Genomic DNA, 24348 nt, shown 5'->3' on the forward strand with positions numbered 1-24348 from the left:
TGGGTGGATTTTTCAACCTTTTGGGGGTGGTCACGAATTATCGTCATTTTCGCTCTAGGACGCTTAGTTTAGGAGATATGGGCAAAAGAAGTTTTTCATATAAAAATTTCAATTTTTTTAGGTTTTGGGTGGATTTTTCAACCTTTTGGGGGTGGTCACGAATTATCGTCCTTTTCGCTCTAGGACGCTTAGTTTAGGAGATATGGGCAAAAGAAGTTTTTCATATAAAAATTTCAATTTTTTTAGGTTTTGGGTGGATTTTTCAACCTTTTGGGGGTGGTCACGAATTATCGTCCTTTTCGCTCTAGGACGCTTAGTTTAGGAGATATGGGCAAAAGAAGTTTTTCTTATAAAAATTTCAATTTTATTAGGTTTTCGGTGGATTTTTCAACCTTTTGGGGGTGGTCACGAATTATCGTCCTTTTCGCTCTAGGACGCTTAGTTTAGGAGATATGGGCAAAAGAAGTTTTTCATATAAAAATTTCAATTTTTTAAGGTTTTGGGTGGATTTTTCAACTTTTTGGGGGTGGTCACGAATTATTGTCCTTTTCGCTCTAGGACGCTTAGTTTAGGAGATATGGGCAAAAGAAGTTTTTCATATAAAAATTTCAATTTTTGTAGGTTTTGGGTGGATTTTTCTACTTTTTGGGAGTGGTCACGAATTATCGTCCTTTTCGCTCTAGGACGCTTAGTTTAGGAGATATGGGCAAAAGAAGTTTTTCATATAAAAATTTCAATTTTTTTAGGTTTTCGGTGGATTTTTCAACCTTTTGGGGGTGGTCACGAATTATCGTCCTTTTCGCTCTAGGACGCTTAGTTTAGGAGATATGGGCAAAAGAAGTTTTTCACATAAAAATTTCAATTTTTTTAGGTTTTGGGTGGATTTTTCAACCTTTTGGGGGTGGTCACGAATTATCGTCCTTTTCGCTCTAGGACGCTTAGTTTAGGAGATATGGGCAAAAGAAGTTTTTCTTATAAAAATTTCAATTTTTTTAGGTTTTGGGTGGATTTTGCAACTTTTTGGGGGTGGCCACGAATTATAGTCCTTTTCGCTCTAGGACGCTTAGTTTAGGAGATATGGGCAAAAGAAGTTTTTCATATAAAAATTTCAATTTTTTTAGGTTTGGGTGGATTTTTCAACTTTTTGGGGGTGGTCAGGAATTATCGTCCTTTTCGCTCTAGGACGCTTAGTTTAGTAGATATGGGCAAAAGAAGCTTTTCATATAAAAATTTCAATTTTTTTAGGTTTTGGGTGGATTTTTCAACTTTTTGGGGGTGGTCAGGAATTATCGTCCTTTTCGCTCTAGGACGCTTAGTTTAGGAGATATGGGCAGAAGAAGTTTTTCATATAAAAAATCCAATTTTTTTAGGTTTTGGGTGGATTTTTCAACTTTTTGGGGGTGGTCACGAATTATCGTCCTTTTCGCTCTATGACGCTTAGTTTAGGAGATATGGGCAAAAGAAGTTTTTCATATAAAAATTTCAATTTTTTTAGGTTTTGGGTGGATTCTTCAACCTTTTGGGGGTGGTCACGAATTATCGTCCTTTTCGCTTTAGGACGCTTAGTTTAGGAGATATGGGCAAAAGAAGTTTTTCATATAAAAATTTCAATTTTTTTAGGTTTTGGGTGGATTTTTCAACCTTTTTAGGGTGGTCACGAATTATCGTCCTTTTCGCTCTAGGACGCTTAGTTTAGGAGATATGGGCAAAAGAAGCTTTCCATATAAAAATTTCAATTTTTTTAGGTTTTGGGTGGATTTTTCAACTTTTTGGGGGTGGTCACGAATTATCGTCCTTTTCGCTCTAGGACGCTTAGTTTAGGAGATATGGGCAAAAGAAGTTTTTCATATAAAAATTTCAATTTTTTTAGGTTTTCGGTGGATTTTTCAATTTTTTGGGTGTGGCCACGAATTATCGTCCTTTTCGCTCTAGGACGCTTAGTTTAGGAGATATGGGCAAAAGAAGTTTTTCATATAAAAATTTCAATTTTTTTAGGTTTTGGGTGGATTTTTCAACCTTTTGGGGGAGGTCACGAATTATCGTCCTTTTCGCTCTAGGACGCTTAGTTTAGGAGATATGGGCAAAAGAAGTTTTCCATATAAAAATTTCAATTTTTTAGGTTTTGGGTGGATTTTTCAACTTTTTGGGGGTGGTCACGAATTGAAGTCCTTTTCGCTCTAGGACGCTTATTTTAGGAGATATGGGCAAAAGAAGTTTTTCATATAAAAATTTCAATTTTTGTAGGTTTTGGGTGGATTTTTCAACTCTTTGGGGGTGGTCACGAATTATCGTCCTTTTCGCTCTAGGACGCTTAGTTTAGGAGATATGGGCAAAAGAAGTTTTTCATATAAAAATTTCAATTTTTTTAGGTTTTGGGTGGATTTTTCAACTTTTTGGGGGTGGTCACGAATTATCGTCCTTTTCGCTCTAGGACGCTTAGTTTAGGAGATATGGGCAAAAGAAGTTTTTCATATAAAAATTTCAATTTTTTCAGGTTTTGGGTGGACTATCTACTTTTTGGGGGTGGTCACGAATTATCGTCCTTTTCGCTCTAGGACGCTTAGTTTAGGAGATATGGGCAAAAGAAGTTTTTCATATAAAAATTTAAATTTTTTAAGGTTTTGGGTGGATTTTTCAACTTTTTGGGGGTGGTCACGAATTATCGTCCTTTTCGCTCTAGGACGCTTAGTTTAGGAGATATGGGCAAAAGAAGTTTTTCATATAAAAATTTCGATTTTTCTAGGTTTTGGGTGGATTTTTCAACTTTTTGGGGGTGGTCACGAATTATCGTCCTTTTCGCTCTAGGACGCTTAGTTTAGGAGATATGGGCAAAAGAAGGTTTTTCATATAAAAATTTCAATTTTTTAAGGTTTTGGGTGGATTTTTCAACTTTTTGGGGGTGGTCACGAATTATTGTCCTTTTCGCTCTAGGACGCTTAGTTTAGGAGATATGGGCAAAAGAAGTTTTTCATATATAAATTTCAATTTTTTTAGGTTTTGGGTGGATTTTTCTACTTTTTGGGAGTGGTCACGAATTATCGTCCTTTTCGCTCTAGGACGCTTAGTTTAGGAGATATGGGCAAAAGAATTTTTTCATATAAAAATTTCAATTTTTTTAGGTTTTCGGTGGATTTTTCAACCTTTTGGGGGTGGTCACGAATTATCGTCCTTTTCGCTCTAGGACGCTTAGTTTAGGAGATATTGGCAAAAGAAGTTTTCCATATAAAAATTTCAATTTTTTTAGGTTTTGGGTGGATTTTTCAACCTTTTGGGGGTGGTCACGAATTATCGTCCTTTTCGCTCTAGGACGCTAAGTTTAGGAGATATGGGCAAAAGAAGTTTTTCATATAAAAATTTCAATTTTGTTAAGTTTTCGGTGGATTTTTCAACCTTTTGGGTGTGGTCACGAATTATCGTCCTTTTCGCTCTAGGACGCTTAGTTTAGGAGATATGGGCAAAAGAAGTTTTTCATATAAAAATTTCGATTTTTTTAGGTTTTGGGTGGATTTTTCAACTTTTTGGGGGTGGTCACGAATTATCGTCCTTTTCGCTCTAGGACGCTTAGTTTAGGAGATATGGGCAAAAGAAGTTTTCCATATAAAAATTTAAATTTTTTTAGATTTTGGGTGGATTTTTCAACCTTTGGGGGTGGTCACGAATTATCGTCCTTTTCGCTCTAGGACGCTTAGTTTAGGAGATATGGGCAAAAGAAGTTTTTCATATAAAAATTTCAATTTTTTTAGGTTTTGGGTGGATTTTTCAACTTTTTGGGGGTGGTCAGGAATTATCGTCCTTTTCGCTCTAGGACGCTTAGTTTAGGAGATATGGGCAAAAGAAGTTTTTCATATAAAAATTTCAATTTTTTTAGGTTTTGGGTGGATTCTTCAACTTTTTGGGGGTGGTCACGAATTATCGTCCTTTTCGCTCTAGGACGCTTAGTTTAGGAGATATGGGCAAAAGAAGTTTTTCATATAAAAATTTCAATTTTTTTAGGTTTTGGGTGGATTCTTCAACCTTTTGGGGGTGGTCACGAATTATCGTCCTTTTCGCTTTAGGACGCTTAGTTTAGGAGATATGGGCAAACGAAGTTTTTCATATAAACATTTCCAATTTTTCAGGTTTTGGGTGGATTTTTCTACTTTTTGGGGGTGGTCACGAATTATCGTCCTTTTCGCTCTAGGACGCTTAGTTTAGGAGATATGGGCAAAAGAAGGTTTTCATATAAAAATTTCAATTTTTGTAGGTTTTGGGTGGATTTTTCAACTTTTTGGGGGTGGTCACGAATTATCGTCCTTTTCGCTCTAGGACGCTTAGTTTAGGAGATATGGGCAAAAGAAGCTTTTCATATAAAAATTTCAATTTTTTAAGGTTTTGGGTGGATTTTTCAACTTTTTGGGGGTGGTCACGAATTATCGTCCTTTTCGCTCTAGGACGCTTAGTTTAGGAGATATGGGCAAAAGAAGTTTTTCATATAAAAATTTCAATTTTTTTAGGTTTTGGGTGGATTCTTCAACTTTTTGGGGGTGGTCACGAATTATCGTCCTTTTCGCTTTAGGACGCTTAGTTTAGGAGATATGGGCAAAAGAAGTTTTTCATATAAAAATTTCAATTTTTTCAGGTTTTGGGTGGATTTTTCAACTTTTTGTGGGTGGTCACGAATTATCGTCCTTTTCGCTCTAGGACGCTTAGTTTAGGGGATATGGGCAAAAGAAGTTTTTCATATAAAAATTTCAATTTTTTAAGGTTTTGGGTGGATTTTTCAACTTTTTGGGGGTGGTCACGAATTATTGTCCTTTTCGCTCTAGGACGCTTAGTTTAGGAGATATGGGCAAAAGAAGTTTTTCATATAAAAATTTCAATTTTTTTAGGTTTTGGGTGGATTTTTCTACTTTTTGGGAGTGGTCACGAATTATCGTCCTTTTCGCTCTAGGACGCTTAGTTTAGGAGATATGGGCAAAAGAAGTTTTTCATATAAAAATTTCAATTTTTTTAGGTTTTCGGTGGATTTTTCAACTTTTTGGGGGTGGTCACGAATTATCGTCCTTTTCGCTCTAGGACGCTTAGTTTAGGAGATATGGGCAAAAGAAGTTTTTCACATAAAAATTTCAATTTTTTTAGGTTTTGGGTGGATTTTTCAACTTTTTGGGGGTGGTCACGAATTATCGTCCTTTTCGCTCTAGGACGCTTAGTTTAGGAGATATGGGCAAAAGAAGTTTTCCATATAAAAATTTAAATTTTTTTAGATTTTGGGTGGATTTTTCAACCTTTGGGGGTGGTCACGAATTATCGTCCTTTTCGCTCTAGGACGCTTAGTTTAGGAGATATGGGCAAAAGAAGTTTTTCATATAAAAATTTCAATTTTTTTAGGTTTTGGGTGGATTTTTCAACTTTTTGGGGGTGGTCAGGAATTATCGTCCTTTTCGCTCTAGGACGCTTAGTTTAGGAGATATGGGCAAAAGAAGTTTTTCATATAAAAATTTCAATTTTTTTAGGTTTTGGGTGGATTCTTCAACTTTTTGGGGGTGGTCACGAATTATCGTCCTTTTCGCTCTAGGACGCTTAGTTTAGGAGATATGGGCAAAAGAAGTTTTTCATATAAAAATTTCAATTTTTTTAGGTTTTGGGTGGATTCTTCAACCTTTTGGGGGTGGTCACGAATTATCGTCCTTTTCGCTTTAGGACGCTTAGTTTAGGAGATATGGGCAAACGAAGTTTTTCATATAAACATTTCCAATTTTTCAGGTTTTGGGTGGATTTTTCTACTTTTTGGGGGTGGTCACGAATTATCGTCCTTTTCGCTCTAGGACGCTTAGTTTAGGAGATATGGGCAAAAGAAGGTTTTCATATAAAAATTTCAATTTTTGTAGGTTTTGGGTGGATTTTTCAACTTTTTGGGGGTGGTCACGAATTATCGTCCTTTTCGCTCTAGGACGCTTAGTTTAGGAGATATGGGCAAAAGAAGCTTTTCATATAAAAATTTCAATTTTTTAAGGTTTTGGGTGGATTTTTCAACTTTTTGGGGGTGGTCACGAATTATCGTCCTTTTCGCTCTAGGACGCTTAGTTTAGGAGATATGGGCAAAAGAAGTTTTTCATATAAAAATTTCAATTTTTTTAGGTTTTGGGTGGATTCTTCAACTTTTTGGGGGTGGTCACGAATTATCGTCCTTTTCGCTTTAGGACGCTTAGTTTAGGAGATATGGGCAAAAGAAGTTTTTCATATAAAAATTTCAATTTTTTCAGGTTTTGGGTGGATTTTTCAACTTTTTGTGGGTGGTCACGAATTATCGTCCTTTTCGCTCTAGGACGCTTAGTTTAGGGGATATGGGCAAAAGAAGTTTTTCATATAAAAATTTCAATTTTTTAAGGTTTTGGGTGGATTTTTCAACTTTTTGGGGGTGGTCACGAATTATTGTCCTTTTCGCTCTAGGACGCTTAGTTTAGGAGATATGGGCAAAAGAAGTTTTTCATATAAAAATTTCAATTTTTTTAGGTTTTGGGTGGATTTTTCTACTTTTTGGGAGTGGTCACGAATTATCGTCCTTTTCGCTCTAGGACGCTTAGTTTAGGAGATATGGGCAAAAGAAGTTTTTCATATAAAAATTTCAATTTTTTTAGGTTTTCGGTGGATTTTTCAACTTTTTGGGGGTGGTCACGAATTATCGTCCTTTTCGCTCTAGGACGCTTAGTTTAGGAGATATGGGCAAAAGAAGTTTTTCACATAAAAATTTCAATTTTTTTAGGTTTTGGGTGGATTTTTCAACTTTTTGGGGGTGGTCACGAATTATCGTCCTTTTCGCTCTAGGACGCTTAGTTTAGGAGATATGGGCAAAAGAAGTTTTTCATATAAAAATTTCAATTTTTTTAGGTTTTGGGTGGATTTTTCAACTTTTTGGGGGTGGTCAGGAATTATCGTCCTTTTCGCTCTAGGACGCTTAGTTTAGGAGATATGGGCAAAAGAAGTTTTTCATATAAAAATTTCAATTTTTTTTTGGTTTTGGGTGGATTCTTCAACCTTTTGGGGGTGGTCACGAATTATCGTCCTTTTCGCTCTAGGACGCTTAGTTTAGGAGATATGGGCAAAAGAAGTTTTTCATATAAAAATTTCAATTTTGTTAGGTTTTCGGTGGATTTTTCAACCTTTTGGGGGTGGTCACGAATTATCGTCCTTTTCGCTCTAGGACGCTTAGTTTAGGAGATATGGGCAAAAGAAGTTTTTCATATAAAAATTTCAATTTTTTTAGGTTTTCGGTGGATTTTTCAACCTTTTGGGGGTGGTCACGAATTATCGTCCTTTTCGCTCTATGACGCTTAGTTTAGGAGATATGGGCAAAAGAAGTTTTTCATATAAAAATTTCAATTTTTTTAGGTTTTCGGTGGATTTTTCTACTTTTTGGGGGTGGTCACGAATTATCGTCCTTTTCGCTCTAGGACGCTTAGTTTAGGAGATATGGGCAAAAGAAGTTTTTCATATAAAAATTTCAATTTTTTTAGGTTTTGGGTGGATTTTTCAACCTTTTGGGGGTGGTCAGGAATTATCGTCCTTTTCGCTCTAGGAAGCTTAGTTTAGGAGATATGGGCAAAAGAAGTTTTTCATATAAAAATTTCAATTTTTTTAGGTTTTGGGTGGATTTTTCAACTTTTTGGGGGTGGTCAGGAATTATCGTCCTTTTCGCTCTAGGACGCTTAGTTTAGGAGATATGGGCAAAAGAAGTTTTTCATATAAAAATTTCAATTTTTTTAGGTTTTGGGTGGATTTTTCAACTTTTTGGGGGTGGTCACGAATTATCGTCCTTTTCGCTCTAGGACGCTTAGTTTAGGAGATATGGGCAAAAGAAGTTTTTCATATAAAAATTTCAATTTTTTTTTGGTTTTGGGTGGATTCTTCAACCTTTTGGGGGTGGTCACGAATTATCGTCCTTTTCGCTCTAGGACGCTTAGTTTAGGAGATATGGGCACAAGAAGTTTTTCATATAAAAATTTCAATTTTGTTAGGTTTTCGGTGGATTTTTCAACCTTTTGGGGGTGGTCACGAATTATCGTCCTTTTCGCTCTAGGACGCTTAGTTTAGGAGATATGGGCAAAAGAAGTTTTTCATATAAAAATTTCAATTTTTTTAGGTTTTCGGTGGATTTTTCAACCTTTTGGGGGTGGTCACGAATTATCGTCCTTTTCGCTCTATGACGCTTAGTTTAGGAGATATGGGCAAAAGAAGTTTTTCATATAAAAATTTCAATTTTTTTAGGTTTTCGGTGGATTTTTCTACTTTTTGGGGGTGGTCACGAATTATCGTCCTTTTCGCTCTAGGACGCTTAGTTTAGGAGATATGGGCAAAAGAAGTTTTTCATATAAAAATTTCAATTTTTTTAGGTTTTGGGTGGATTTTTCAACCTTTTGGGGGTGGTCAGGAATTATCGTCCTTTTCGCTCTAGGACGCTTAGTTTAGGAGATATGGGCAAAAGAAGTTTTTCATATAAAAATTTCAATTTTTTTAGGTTTTGGGTGGATTTTTCAACTTTTTGGGGGTGGTCAGGAATTATCGTCCTTTTCGCTCTAGGACGCTTAGTTTAGGAAATATGGGCAAAAGAAGTTTTTCATATAAAAATTTCAATTTTGTTAAGTTTTCGGTGGATTTTTCAACCTTTTGGGTGTGGTCACGAATTATCGTCCTTTTCGCTCTAGGACGCTTAGTTTAGGAGATATGGGCAAAAGAAGTTTTTCATATAAAAATTTCGATTTTTTTAGGTTTTGGGTGGATTTTTCAACTTTTTGGGGGTGGTCACGAATTATCGTCCTTTTCGCTCTAGGACGCTTAGTTTAGGAGATATGGGCAAAAGAAGTTTTTCATATAAAAATTTCAATTTTTTTAGGTTTTCGGTGGATTTTTCAACTTTTTGTGGGTGGTCACGAATTATCGTCCTTTTCGCTCTAGGACGCTTAGTTTAGGAGATATGGGCAAAAGAAGTTTTTCATATAAAAATTTCATTTTTTTTAGGTTTTGGGTGGGTTTTTCAACTTTTTGGGGCTGGTCAGGAATTATCGTCCTTTTCGCTATAGGACGCTTAGTTTAGGAGATATGGGCAAAAGAAGTTTTTCATATAAAAATTTCAATTTTTTTAGGTTTGGGTGGATTTTTCAACTTTTTGGGGGTGGTCACGAATTATCGTCCTTTTCGCTCTAGGACGCTTAGTTTAGGAGATATGGGCAAAAGAAGTTTTTCATATAAAAATTTCAATTTTTTTAGGTTTTGGGTGGATTTTTCAACTTTTTGGGGGTGGTCACGAATTATCGTCCTTTTCGCTCTAGGACGCTTAGTTTAGGAGATATGGGCAAAAGAAGTTTTTCATATAAAAATTTCAATTTTTTTAGGTTTTGGGTGGATTCTTCAACCTTTTGGGGGTGGTCACGAATTATCGTCCTTTTCGCTTTAGGACGCTTAGTTTAGGAGATATGGGCAAAAGAAGTTTTTCATATAAAAATTTCAATTTTTTTAGGTTTTGGGTGGATTTTTCAACTTTTTGGGGGTGGTCACGAATTATCGTCCTTTTCGCTCTAGGACGCTTAGTTTAGGAGATATGGGCAAAAGAAGGTTTTCATATAAAAATTTCCAATTTTTCAGGTTTTGGGTGGATTTTTCTACTTTTTGGGGGTGGTCACGAATTATCGTCCTTTTCGCTCTAGGACGCTTAGTGTAGGAGATATGGGCAAAAGAAGTTTTTCATATAAAAATTTCATTTTTTTTAGGTTTTGGGTGGATTTTTCAACTTTTTGGGGCTGGTCAGGAATTATCGTCCTTTTCGCTATAGGACGCTTAGTTTAGGAGATATGGGCAAAAGAAGTTTTTCATATAAAAATTTCAATTTTTTTAGGTTTGGGTGGATTTTTCAACTTTTTGGGGGTGGTCACGAATTATCGTCCTTTTCGCTCTAGGACGCTTAGTTTAGGAGATATGGGCAAAAGAAGTTTTTCATATAAAAATTTCAATTTTTTTAGGTTTTGGGTGGATTTTTCAACTTTTTGGGGGTGGTCACGAATTATCGTCCTTTTCGCTCTAGGACGCTTAGTTTAGGAGATATGGGCAAAAGAAGTTTTTCATATAAAAATTTCAATTTTTTTAGGTTTTGGGTGGATTCTTCAACCTTTTGGGGGTGGTCACGAATTATCGTCCTTTTCGCTTTAGGACGCTTAGTTTAGGAGATATGGGCAAAAGAAGTTTTTCATATAAAAATTTCAATTTTTTTAGGTTTTGGGTGGATTTTTCAACTTTTTGGGGGTGGTCACGAATTATCGTCCTTTTCGCTCTAGGACGCTTAGTTTAGGAGTGTTGGGGCCTATTCCCAACTCTCCGGCCTTACTCAAACAACACTTGGAGCTGGCCTTTCACTAGCACTTTCCCCTAGTGTATTATGTTTAATCACGCAGCGCTAATGTCACTAGCCTTGTTCGGGGCAGAAGAGGGGATTCTATTCTTTAACTCCCTTTCCCGGAGCACACAAATCACTTTTCAGTTGGTTGTTAATAAACCTTTGACCGGCCTCACGGGGCAATATTATTGAATTTAACACTTTATATTAGCTTTCAAATGTATTATGGTTTCGTTTTATTAACTTTTAATTCTGATCACAATGTCTCGATTTTATAATCCAAAAACACTATCAAATTTTTGTCTGTCGCCGTGCCTTTTGCTATTCGAACCTTTGTTCGCGTTTTCTTTTATTTACACTTAATCTTGGCATAGAACAATTGATGCGCGCTCGCTGATGGTTGACACTTTACTTAAGTCATTTACTTCTTTTCTTTCTCTCCCTCTCCTTGGGTGTCAAAGGAGGATTTCATGTGGGACAACGGCGACAATCAAAAGGGTTAAAGGCGGCCATACGTTCACTCATGCAGGGATGCCATTATTGGAAATTGTCGCTCTTATATGGCATGGGACATTCGGACCCCCGCATGCGTGAACATACCGCCCCCCTTGCACTGTCCGTGCAAAATATCTAATAAATACTTAAACTAAAGTATAAATTCATCAATATGATTACAATATAAGATCTTTTGTTAACAATATAATCCAAACCCACTCTGGGCATTATAGCAATAAATCGAAATAATTAAAGCCCCTCCAGGGGGCATTCATAAGTTCCATTTCAAATAATATCTCAAGCCCATCCAGGGGCAAAGCAAAACTTCAAATTCATTTGGTATAACAAGACAATAAGGGACATAAAAACCTGTAAATGTAAATCGTTATCATGTCCTTAAGGGACATAAAGAGAATCATGCTTCGTCGTAGACTCCCAAGCCTCTTGATCCACCTCCATACTTCCAAAAAAAGACCATCCAAAAATAGTATTCTGGATATATAGTGTATCCTTCTCTTTCTCAGGCAGGCCAAGAAACACTCGCTGGGCAACATCCTGCCCCAAAATTACAGCACAATTGCTGGGCAAGTAGAATGAGCAGTCAGCTACATCCTCAAGACCGTACATATCCCATACTGACGCAGGTCGAACTGGGAGAAGAGGAGTGTAAGGCGATGGGACAAACCTCGGCTCTAACATAGCTGTCAAAGTTCTGACTTCGTTGTGGCGATCCGTCAGGATGAATTCAATTGGAAGTTTTGGTTCTTCCTCGAAGTCGAACGTCAAATATGGATTATTTGGCACAAAATAACTCTTTGGGGCATTAGGGTCCATCAAAATGCGAACCACTTTAGACTCCTCTTCCTTTTTCGAGCGCCGCATTAACACCAGTGCTGTCATATCTACCCACTGATATTTTAGAGCATCCACTGGGTGCAGCAATGTGTGGTGACCAAACCAACAAATACGGCAAGGCCCGCTCTTGCACATATTAATTTCATGTGAGTAGGCTAAGCAATTCTCACACACACGGTTCTGGTGGACATAGCGTGTTTTCTCCGATGGGGACAGTGATAAGAAGCGTCTACACAGCTTCAGCGAGTGTCTTGTGTTGCACATGAGGCAGCGGTATTCCTCTTGATATTGAGCCATAACTGTAGAGAGACAGAAATCATTTTCGTTAGTGTTGGCCCGGAGAAAGGTTGACATGGGACAGTGTGGAAAAGAGGCAGACAATGGCGGAAATTTATTCTGATCGAGGCAACAAAACAAGTTTATGCACCGGACGAGTTATTGATCCAGACGATGTCTTCACGTCGACAACTCTAACCTGACCATCTGAGCCCGAATACACTTTAGTGACTCTACCGAGACGCCACTCATTAGGGGCTCCCGGTTCTTGGCGCAATACAACCATGTCACCTATTTTCAAATTTTCTAAGGGCCTCTGCCATTTATTTCTTTTGTGAAGCTCTTTAAGATAATCTGACTTCCACCTGCGACAGAAATCTTGTTGTACAATTTTGAGCCTACTCCAACGATTTTGAAGAGATATTTTGCTTGAAATTTCTTCCGGTTCAGCTGGGGACAGTAAAGATGAGCCTACTAGAAAGTGAGCTGGGGTCAATACCGAAAAATCATCCACACTTTCAGTCATAGGAGTAAGCGGCCGCGAATTGAGACAGGATTCAATTGAGGCTAATATGGTACTAAATTCTTCATAGGTGTGACGAATCTGACCAGACATTTTCTTTAAATGCGTTTTACAACTCTTCACGCCTGCCTCCCACAAACCTCCCATGTGAGGAGCCGAGGCAGGTATGAAATGCCACTCCAACTTTTGGTGGCCATAACGTAGAACAGCTTCTGTTTTAAGTTCTGCCAGCGACTTCGCAAAATTAGCTCTAATTTCTCTAGCGGCTCCCACAAAATTACGACCATTGTCGGAAAATATTTTATGGGGGCAGCCTCGTCGGGACACAAATCTAGTTAATGCTGCCATGAATGCCGGGGTAGATAAATCGCTGACTACTTCGAGGTGAATTGCCCTAGTAGCGAAGCAGACAAAGAGGCAGATATAACATTTGGTGATTCGACAACCTCGCCCAGAGAAATTCTTAAGGTCGAATGGACCCGCATAGTCCACACCTGTGTTTGTAAAAGGCCTGTTGTACGTTGTCCTCTCGGGGGGAAGGGCAGCCATTATTTGCCCTTGCTTGGCTTTACGTGCTATCACGCAATCTTTACAATCCCGAACGCAAGTTCTTATTACATTCTTTGCTCTCAAAATCCAACATTCCAGGCGTATAGTAGCGAGCATGAGCTGAGGACCCCCATGTAGAGTCAACTTGTGAATAAAACGAACATAGAGTTTAGAAAAGTAACTCCTATGAGACAGTATAACAGGATGCCGTTCACTATACGACAGCGACAAAGTTGATCCTAATCTGCCATTTGCACGAATGAGCTGATCCTTATCTATGAAAGGGGTCAATGTTAACAGTGCGCTTTTCGAATCAATGGGTCTCCGTTGAGACAGAGCAAAATATTCCTGAGGAAAATGAAGTTTTTGAGACAGTGAAATTAGGCGGTTCTTAGCTGATGCCAATTCGAGTGATGTTAAACGAAAGGTTTCAAATTTCTGAACTCCTTTGGAGGTAGGATGCGTGGCGTGAAAAAATCTAAGCATATAAGCAATAACATGAATTGCCCTCGAGAGGCAGGAAAATCTTTCAAGTATATCTTCAAAATCCGCTGATCTGGCGATATGAACTTGAACTGGCTTCGCCTCAATACTTGTTTCAGGAACATTTATATTCGATGGCCAAAATCTCTCCTCATCTTTTAACCATGATGGTCCCGACCACCAAAGATTATTCTCCTTCAACTCTGAAGGAGTCACCCCCCGGGTTGCTAGATCAGCGGGGTTATCAAAGGTAGAGACGTGTCGCCAACAATCACAAACCTTCTCTTGAATTTTGGCAACCCTATTTGCCACAAAGGTAGTCCACGTATGCGGCGATTTTTTAAGCCATGAAAGGACTATAGTTGAGTCCGACCATAAATATAACGGACGATTTGAGACATCCAATTGAGGAAGAAATACACTTATTAACTCTGCAAGAAGCAGAGCTCCACACAACTCCAGCCTAGGTAGGGACAGTTTCTTGATAGGCGCAATTCTTGACTTTGAAACAAGTAAATTTGTATGTATCTCACCACCAAATTTTACCCTCGAATACAATACAGCTGCATATGCAAGCTCCGAGGAATCGCAGAATCCATGAAACTCAATTTCGGAATCGGGGCAATATCGAATCCATCGTGGGATACTAATATTGTCGATATCAACATATTTTTGTATAAAAGACTTCCATCTAATCAGAGACAGCGGTTTGAGGAATTCATCCCATTCAATCTCATCCAGCCATAGCTGTTGCATAAATATCTCTGCTGTAATAATCACCGGGGACAGCCAACCCAACGGGTCAAAAAGTCGCGCTATAACCGATAATACTTCTCTTTTCGTAAAATTTTCTTTGTCTCTCAACTTCTCAGAGACAAAATAGAATGAATCATTTTTGGCGTTCCACCTGATTCCTAAGGTTTTCGCCGAGCTTTTGTCATCAAAATTCAAAAAATCTTCATTTAAAGCCTATCTCGGGGCAAGCCTTCTAAAACTTCTTTCACATTTGAAGTCCACTTTCGTAGTTGAAATCCACCCGACAAAAGAATCCCTTCTAATTCTTTTCTTGCATGTATGCCCTCAGAGACAGAATGTGCGCCTGCAAGCGCGTCGTCAACATACATGTTATTTCTTAATATCTTTGACCCTAGAGGAAACCTTTTTTCCTCATCTTCTGCTAATTGGAGCAATGTACGTAGGGCCAAGTACGGCGCACAATTGACGCCAAATGTTACCGTCCTTAATTGGTAATCTCTTATTTCCATATCTGGGTCCGATCGATACAAAATCCGTTGGTACGGGGCATGTATGGGATTCACAAAGATTTGCCGATACATCTTTGTGATATCCGCATTAAAGACGAATTTATATAATCGCCAATTCAAAATTAGAGTCACAATGTCTTTCTGCAAGACTGGACCAACATATAACAAGTCATTCAGACTTTGACCCCTCGCCGAGGGACACGAGGCGTTAAATACCACTCTCAACTTAGTGGAAACACTCTCGGGCTTATATACGCCGTGATGAGGCAGATAAAAACAAGGTTCTGATTCTCCCTTTGGAGCTTCTACAACTTCCATATGTCCCAGAGACAAATATTCGTTGATGACGTCGTCGTACATCGCTTTAAGTTCAGGCTTTCGAGCCAGTGATTGTTCGTTTCGTAAAAATTGACTTAGAGCTACATATCTATTCGAGCTACTAAGCGATCCCACTTTTGGGTCAGTTTTAAACGGCAAATCCACGGTATATCTTCCAGTGGAATCTCTTTTCACAGTCGATCGGTAAATACTTTCACATATCTTATCTTCTTCAGACAATGGATCTTCCCTCGGAAGTTCCTCAATTTCCCAAAACCGAGACAGCTGCTTATCTATCGACACCCTCGTGCAATGAGCAACTCGAGACACATTAATCGAAGTTCTATTGGACGTTGGGCCAGTCACGATCCACCCAAAGACTGTCTTCTGGGCGACCAGCGAACCAAGAATGCCGTGCTGTACTCCATTGAGTAAAATTAGTGGATATAAATTTCCTCCTATGAGGATATCCACAGGACCGCTTAGGAAAAAATGTGGGTCAGCAAATTTTAACTTTGGCAATTGAGAGGCAGAAAAGTTTTCAAATGAGTGGGTGGGAATATTTCCCGTAACATCAGGGACAACTAGTGCATCTATATCTAAAGAAAAGTTCTTGTCGAATACAGAACCGATTGTAAGAATTGCCAATTTAGTACATTTCGTAAGATGTTCACCACCTAACCCTGATATATCAGCTGATATCGTTCGTGTTGACAAATTCAACAATTTTCTCAGTCTCTCAGAGACAAATGAGTCATCCGCACATGGATCAATAAGCGCTCGCGCTTTATGAGACAGACCATCTTTTATAACCGTAACCCATGCCGTAGCCAGCATAGTTTTTCTTGAAACCGATGTGTGGTACGCCCTCACGTTTCCGGACGTCGACGTTGATGGTTGTTCTACTGTGGACTGTATATTCCCATTTTGTGACGATTGTGCACTTGTACTGTTATCACTTTGGTTATTATTTCCGTTTTGAGGGAGATTCGGTCTGTGTAGTAACGTATGATGTTTCAGCCTACATTCAGAACAAGTTTTCTGACTGTGGCACCCAGCCACCATATGTCCCGGAGTGAGACAATTCAAACAGTATTTGTCTCTCTTTATTATAGAAATTCTATTTTTGTAATTCATACTCATGAATTTGGGACAAGAGCGCAAAAAATGATTTCCTTTACAAACATTACATTTTTGGGCATTCACCTTTGTGTGATGCACTTTAAAATTTTTCGATTTGTCAAAATTGCTGTATTTCTGCCGCTGAGACAGAGAAGAATTCGACGTTTGTGGACCATAAATGTCCGATACGCTTTCCAACGCATGGAATCTTTCAGTTAGGAACTTATCAAGTTCCTCCCATTTAGGTATTTCCGTTTTCTGAGCCACCGATTGCTCCCACAGAGACAATGTTAACTTTGGCAACTTTGACGAACATTGATATATAAATATCGGATCCCATGAACCAATATCTATTTTATACAATTTAAGAACTGATATGGCGTTGTTAATTTCTCGCTGTAGCTTCTTTAAACCGCTGGAACACTCCTGCGCACATTGAGGCAGATTAAATATTGTTCGCAACTGATTATTGATTACGATACGTTTATTTTCATATTGATTACGAAGGTTTTCCCACGCAATTTCAAAACCTTCGGATGTCAAAGGAATATGCCTATTTATCTCTCTTGCCTCGCCAGTGGTTTTTTGGAAAAGGTGATATAATTTTTCCACCGCACTTAACTTTTTATTGTTGACATATATGGCGGTGAACAAATCCCTAAAACTGGGCCAGCTCAAATAATCACCTTGAAAAATTTCTGTATCGCATGGTGGGACAGCAATAGAACTACCCAACTTCTGGACTGGGGGAGCTAAATCTTCCTTTATTTTTGATTTAATGCTCCCAATTATAGCCATGTATTTAATATATGCGCTATGAACTTCTATCCTCTTTTTTCTTATTGTGGTCTTATCTTTCTTTTCGCATTCTGGGTCAGCAATACATTTTTTATAAACCTCCTTCCATTCTGCGTACATACCCTGAACCTCCTGTTGTTCTGCCTCGATTGACAATTCGTTGTGTTGCACCTTTTCTGATTGCTTCAAAGTCTGCTCATAAGCAATATATTCATCGGACAAAACAAGATATTCTTCTAACAATCCCATCTTCAGTCGAGTCAGATATACTAATAAACAAGTCTTTCACTTCGAGAAAGACAAATATTGCACAGCTGCGCTTGAAGGGACAGAAAACAATGTTCGACTCTGATTCACTTTTGGAAAAGTTGAGAATAAATCGATGCAAGACTTCTCTCCGCAAATTTTACTAATTTTTAAATCAAATCAGTGCGAGAGAATCTATGATATGCAGAGGAACAAATTTATTTGCAAAAAAATTATTTCAATATCCCTGTATTGGACTTTTCTGTACTTCTCGTAATTCAAAATTTATATCGTCCATCACTGATGATTGTCTCTTTTGTTCTATGTTTTTTATGTAACATTAATTGAACACTAATGTTATTATTTGTCATATATAACATACCTGCAACATCTTTTAGTAATAAAACTACTCTCGAGAACATCAAAACGCTACCGCGGAGCATACTAGCTATTTGTCATTTGTCTCATTAAATGTTAAATATCAAAATAACCTCTTGTTGTTCTATATAATAAGACGAGTTGTTTATGCTATATGTCGTGATTGTTTTAATAAACCTTTTTAATATTAACTAATAAAATTCAAATCGTTTCATTCAGAAAATCTCGTACATTAAAAATTGGTGCCGAAACCCGGGAATTATTCCTTGTTAAAATATATATACATAAAACAAAAGAAACAACGAAAGTTAAGTTGTGTAATATACTCCATTTACGTGGTTGCAACTAGTCAATTCGTCTATTTCTGAACAAATACAAAATTACAAAAAAAAAATTGTCTGGTATTTTCTGAGCTTACCGGTTCATCATTAAAAAAAAATAAATAAATAAACTTAATTATAATTCTTAACGCAACATCGAATAAACTCATTAAGTTTATAAAATGGAGAACTTTTCTTCGGCTGTAGCAGCGCAAAAAAAAGCATATAGCCATTTGCAAAAATTGGCAAAACGTTTTGACAAACAATCTGACAACAACCGAACAAAAGGATACATAAAATGTGTTTTAGAAGAAGTTGAATCAATTTACAAAGCGTTCAAAGAGGACCATGATCAAATTTGTACAATGGCTTTGGAGAACTCCATCGATGAAAAAGATATACCATATCTTAATGATGACTTCTATGAGATTTTCTTTGATACTTATCTTTCACTCAAATCAAAACTTCTAGATCTATTTGAAGAGCCATCAATGTCACATAATCATTTAGCAAGTACATTTATATCCACCCACAACAATAATGCTAACACTTCTTCATATGCTAAGCTTCCAAAAATCGAACTGCCTACTTTCACGGGAGAATACCTAGAGTGGATACCCTACAGTGATATGTTCACTTCTTTGGTGCACAACAACAACTCATTAACTGATATTCAAAAATATTTTTACCTAAAGGGCTCTTGTAAGGGTTCTCCATTGGACATCGTAAATCAATACCCAGCTTCCGAAAGAAACTACGCTGCTGCGTGGGATGCACTGAAAGCAAGATATCATAATAGGAGAAAACTCATCGATCAAATATTGAGCAAATTGTTTGGAATTCCTCAATCAAATGGGTCATTTGCAAGCATAAAGGAATTGCTCGACTCAACTAGATCTTCGTTATCTCTTTTAAGATCAATAGATATTGATATAGATACGTGGGATCCAATTTTAATATACCTAACAACCCAGAAAATGGACAAGCAGACTCGAAAAGATTGGGAACAATGCGTAAATTCAAATGAAAATCCATCCATGGGTGACTTATTCAACTTTTTGGAAATTGCTTTCAGAACATTGGAGTCTGTTGAGGAGTCAACTAACAGAGCCGAGAGTATGATTTCTGTTAACCGCGCTCATCAACAAAGACCCTATAAGCGATCGATGCATGTGCATAACTCTGCCGTAAACACAAATCTCTGCATCTGCTGCCAACGTCGACACCCCTTATACAAGTGCTTTAAGTTCTCATCACTGTCACCAACAGAGAAGAGATCAATCGTACTTCAACATAATGTATGCCCAAACTGCTTAAACACTGGCCACAACTGTAGTCAATGCAAAATAGCTGCTCGCTGCCAACTCTGCCAACAAACCCATCATACTATTCTGCATGCTGCGTATGTAAATGAAATAAGCCAACATAGATCAAACACAGCACTGTCTACTACAGTAGACAATTTGAATGCTACTGCATTAAGTAATACCCAGCCAACATTACATATCAACTCCCACATAACATCTCTTTCAGCAAACAAACAGTCGCAAGTTCTGCTAGCTACAGCTAAAGTTCTTATTAACCACCCATCTGGAGTGATCTGTGTAAAAGCTTTGGTTGATCCCGGTTCTCAGGCCTCTTTTGTAACCAGAGAGATCTGTCAGCTGTTAAACTTGAATAAGAAGAGAATAGAAGAGACGACAATCGATGGGATTGGATCTGTTGCCAAAACATCAATAAAACATATGGCGGAGCTGAACTTGATGTCAAATTATACTCAGAATTACAATTTAATAGTGAGTGCGCTAATTTTAACAAAAATTACGTCTTATAGTCCTGTCGATGTAAAGAAAACAGATTTACCTAACTTGGATGCATATCAGCTATCTGATCCCACTTTTTATTTGCCATCAAAAATAGATATTTTACTTGGTAGCGATGTTTACGGTGAGATCATGAAATCGAATAGTATAAAATTCCCAAATAGCATATATTTGCAGGAAAGTTATTTTGGATGGTTGATTTCTGGACCAATCGGAAAGCCATATACAACATCCACACTAGCTATAAATTGTTGTAATCTCGAAAATCAATTACGCTTATTCTGGGAACAGGAGGAGTTGAGTGAAACTAAACAATTGTCCATAGAAGAAGAAGACTGCGAGTCTTACTTTTCAAAAACATGTATCCGGACCCCTGATGGCAGATATGAGGTGCATTTACCTTTTAAAAGTTTGTTGAAAGGTAACAATGAACCAGTGTTTCAGAACACCGACTATCTCGCACTACAAAGGCTAAAGAAACTTGAAACGTCTTTCAAATTTCGGCCACAGTTTGCAAAGGCATACAAGGACTTTATGGCAGAATATGAAGCTTTAAACCATATGGAAAAAGTTGGAACATACCCTAGAGATTTACCTGCCAACATTTATATTTTGCCTCACCATGGTGTTCTACGAGAAAGTAGCACCACTACAAAACTTAGAGTGGTGTTCGATGGGAGTAGTAGAGTTGCACCCCAAGCATCTTTAAATGAAGAACTTGCAAGTGGGCCTCCTTTACAAAATGATTTGCCTACTATTATTACCCGCTGGAGGCGTTTTCAGATTTCTTTTACAGCCGACTTGGAAAAGATGTTTAGACAAATAAAAGTATGCAAAGATCATCAAAAATATCAATGCATTCTATGGCGTGATCCCTGTAATAACAACATTAATATCTACAAACTGAAAACAGTAACGTATGGTACAACGTCGGCGCCCTTTTTGGCCATACGTGTGCTAAAGCAGATTGCAAAGGATGGCAAGGATGATTACCCTTTAGCCAGTAGGGTCATTGATTCCGATACCTACGTTGACGATGTAATATCTGGTTGCGATACAGTTGAGGAGGCGGCTAAATTGACACGTCAGCTTGTTTTACTTTTGGGTAAAGCTGGCTTTACTCTAAGAAAATGGAGTTCGAATTCCGATAAGCTCCTAAGTACGATTCCTTCAGAATTTCGAACTACGAGCAGCAGTTTTCCAATCCAGAATACTGAAATGGTCAAAGCACTCGGATTGTCTTGGGATCCTAAAAGTGACCACTTCTATTTTAAGGTGAATTATTCATTTTGTGACAAGATAACTAAAAGTGTCGTACTTTCAGATTCCGCAAGGCTATTTGACCCACTTGGCTGGTTGGCCCCTACAACCATTATTGCAAAAATAATGTTTCAACATTTATGGCGAGAAGGTTTGGATTGGACGGATCCTTTACCAAAAAATTTACATGATGAATGGAGTAAATATCGGGTCGCATTAAAAGATATTGAAAAGCTATCGCTGCCACGATGGTTTCTTTGCCAGTCTACTTCATCAGCAGAGTTACATACATTCTGTGACGCTTCAAAAGTAGCATTCGCTGCCGCGGTATATCTGAGAGTGGTAACAGTAGATGGAAGTATACATGTTTGCCTTGTTCAATCAAAAACGAAAGTAGCCCCACTGAAAGTGCAAACAATCCCAAAGCTAGAACTTTGCGCAGCAGTTCTAGGTGCAAAACTGCTCTCCAAGGTAAAATCTTGCATCGGTCTTAACATTGAAAATGTTAATTTTTGGTCGGATAGTACTACAGTGCTTACCTGGATTAAAACTCAATCTTCTCAGCTACCAGTATACGAAGCAAATCGTGTTTCCCAAATACAGCGCTTGACAAATATTTCCGAGTGGCGATACGTTTCATCTACAGATAACCCTGCTGATTGTGCTACAAGAGGCCTGCTACCAAAAGATTTAAAAGCATGCAACATCTGGTGGCAAGGGCCAAATTGGCTAACAGAGAACGAAGAAACATGGCCTGTAAACAAGTTCAAAAGTAACATGCAACCAGCTGCAATTAAACCTACAGTGTATTCCTTCGCAACTACTAAATTAACAAAACCAAGTTCGTCAGAGTATCCGGATTTGTTGTTGAGATATTCATCCTTTAACAAACTTCAACGAGTAACCGCTTATATTCTAAGATTTTACAACAATATAAAGGCCTCGATATCTAAAAGACTTGGATCGAAACTGCAAACGATTTCAGGCTGTCTTCAGTCGTTCGAATTAACGTGTTCCAGATTGTTATTGGTTAAGATGTGCCAGCGGATTTCCTTTAAGGATGACTTAGCTTGCTTCAAAAGCAAACTTCCTTTACCAGCTAATAGCCGTATAATAAAACTTCAACCTTTTCTGGATGAACACGGTGTTATTCGAGTTGGAGGAAGAATAAAAAATGCAGATCTTTCGTTTGAGAAAAAACACCCTATATTGCTAACAAAAACTGATCCCATTTCTACTCTTATATTTGCAGAAGCTCATTATAAAACGCTACATGGGGGAGTACAGCTAATGCAATCGTATGTCATGACACATTATTGGATCTTGTCGGCCAGAAACTTGGCAAAATCTGTTAAACGTAACTGTTTAACTTGCTTTAAATATGCGTCTAGAGCCGCAACTCAAATTATGGGAGATCTTCCTCAAGTGAGACTGAATCCTGCAAGAACTTTCAAGCACAGCGGCCTTGATTATGCCGGTCCGATCACCATAAAGCAGAATACCCTGAGACGAAGCACTACCAGCAAGGGATACATATGTCTATTTGTGTGTATGTGCACTAAAGCGGTTCATCTTGAGGTTGTTTCCAGTTTGACCACTGAGGATTTCATAGCCGCTTTCAAAAGATTTACCTCACGACGAGGACATTGTACTGATTTATATTCAGATAACGGTACCACTTTTATTGGGGCATCAAAAGAATTGCAAATTTTGCATCATAGATCGAAGGCAACGATTCCTGAAAAGCTAGCGGAAGGGCTGCATAATATTGGCACTACTTGGCATTTTATACCACCTGCTTCGCCCCATTTTGGAGGCCTTTGGGAGGCCGGAGTAAAATCCACAAAACATCACCTACGTCGGATAATGGGCGACCGAATTCTTACTTATGAGGAGCTATCGACACTGTTATGCCAAATTGAAAGCTGCTTAAATTCCAGGCCTCTTTGTCCACTTTCTACCGATCCTTCCGATTTCAGCGTGTTAACACCAGCACATTTTTTAATAGGTGAGCCTACAACTTGTTTGGCGGAGCAGGACTTATTAGATTCCAAAATAGATCGGTTGGCTCGGTGGAAGCAGATTGAAAAGTTGAAGCAACACTTCTGGAATCGGTGGTCAAAAGAATATCTCAACAGATTGCAGGCGAGACCCAAATGGAACAGGGTGGAACGAGAAGCACGAATTGGAGATGTTGTATTGGTACTTCATGAGCGTAGTACTCCGGGACATTGGCCACTAGCTCGCATTGAAGAAATACATCCTGGATCCGATGGGCATTGCCGGGTTGTGACCCTATATTGCAATGGTAAATTCATAAAACGTCCAATTTCTAAGATCTGTTTTCTACCGTCAGATGAGATGTCCAGTTCACATTTGGAGGCTTCTAGAGAAGAATAAAAATGATATGCGGCTTAAGAACTATCGTTCTTAGTGGGGGAGAATGTATTGGACTTTTCTGTACTTCTCGTAATTCAAAATTTATATCGTCCATCACTGATGATTGTCTCTTTTGTTCTATGTTTTTTATGTAACATTAATTGAACACTAATGTTATTATTTGTCATATATAACATACCTGCAACATCTTTTAGTAATAAAACTACTCTCGAGAACATCAAAACGCTACCGCGGAGCATACTAGCTATTTGTCATTTGTCTCATTAAATGTTAAATATCAAAATAACCTCTTGTTGTTCTATATAATAAGACGAGTTGTTTATGCTATATGTCGTGATTGTTTTAATAAACCTTTTTAATATTAACTAATAAAATTCAAATCGTTTCATTCAGAAAATCTCGTACAATCCCGATGTCACCTTTTGGTTTACTTGCACAAATTCTGTCAAGAGGCAACGGAACAGTAATCTCAAAAATAGGCAGAGAATCGTTTTGAGGAACAAACCAAAGAAATGAAAAAAATTGTAGAGGCAAAAATGTCAAATTTCTGGAAGCACTTATATTTCCCCGGCTTTATTGCTTTGAAATCGTTTTCCCAATTTTAGAAACGTTTTAGTTTGTTTTTCGATACAGGTTGAATAAGACAGTGACCTATGGATTTAGTCCTTTTGTACAAAAACTAACTTTCCACTGTACAACAATTTAAGGAATTATTTCAATTTTCCAAAAAATGTCATATATATTCAAATATGAACTTTCAACTTGAGGCAAATCAGCCCACTGTGCTCTGAACTTCTATTTTTTCAATAGTCTTAAACGTGAGGCATAATATTGTTGAAATTATTCAAAATTTTTAATTTAATTTGAGGCAGTC

The 24348-nt window shown here is 37.8% G+C and overlaps 3 protein-coding genes across 3 annotated transcripts; 1 reads left to right on the plus strand and 2 right to left on the minus strand.

Moving 5' to 3' along the window:
* Window positions 1–12104: 12104 nt before the first annotated feature.
* Window positions 12105–14300, minus strand: LOC142233297 (uncharacterized). Its single transcript, XM_075304181.1, has one exon. The coding sequence runs from the start codon at window positions 14298–14300 to the stop codon at window positions 12105–12107; it is 2196 nt and encodes a 731-aa protein (XP_075160296.1).
* A 206-nt stretch (window positions 14301–14506) lies between these two features.
* LOC142233306 (uncharacterized) lies at window positions 14507–17296 on the minus strand. The gene has a single exon (XM_075304190.1). The coding sequence runs from the start codon at window positions 17294–17296 to the stop codon at window positions 14507–14509; it is 2790 nt and encodes a 929-aa protein (XP_075160305.1).
* A 1060-nt stretch (window positions 17297–18356) lies between these two features.
* On the plus strand, window positions 18357–23474 carry LOC142233314 (uncharacterized). Its single transcript, XM_075304201.1, has one exon. It carries the CDS (start codon window positions 18357–18359, stop codon window positions 23472–23474), a length of 5118 nt encoding a protein of 1705 aa, XP_075160316.1.
* The last annotated feature ends 874 nt before the right edge of the window (window positions 23475–24348 follow it).

Source organism: Haematobia irritans, chromosome 1 (genome assembly GCF_050003625.1).
Source record: "Haematobia irritans isolate KBUSLIRL chromosome 1, ASM5000362v1, whole genome shotgun sequence".
NCBI lineage: Eukaryota > Metazoa > Arthropoda > Insecta > Diptera > Muscidae > Haematobia > Haematobia irritans.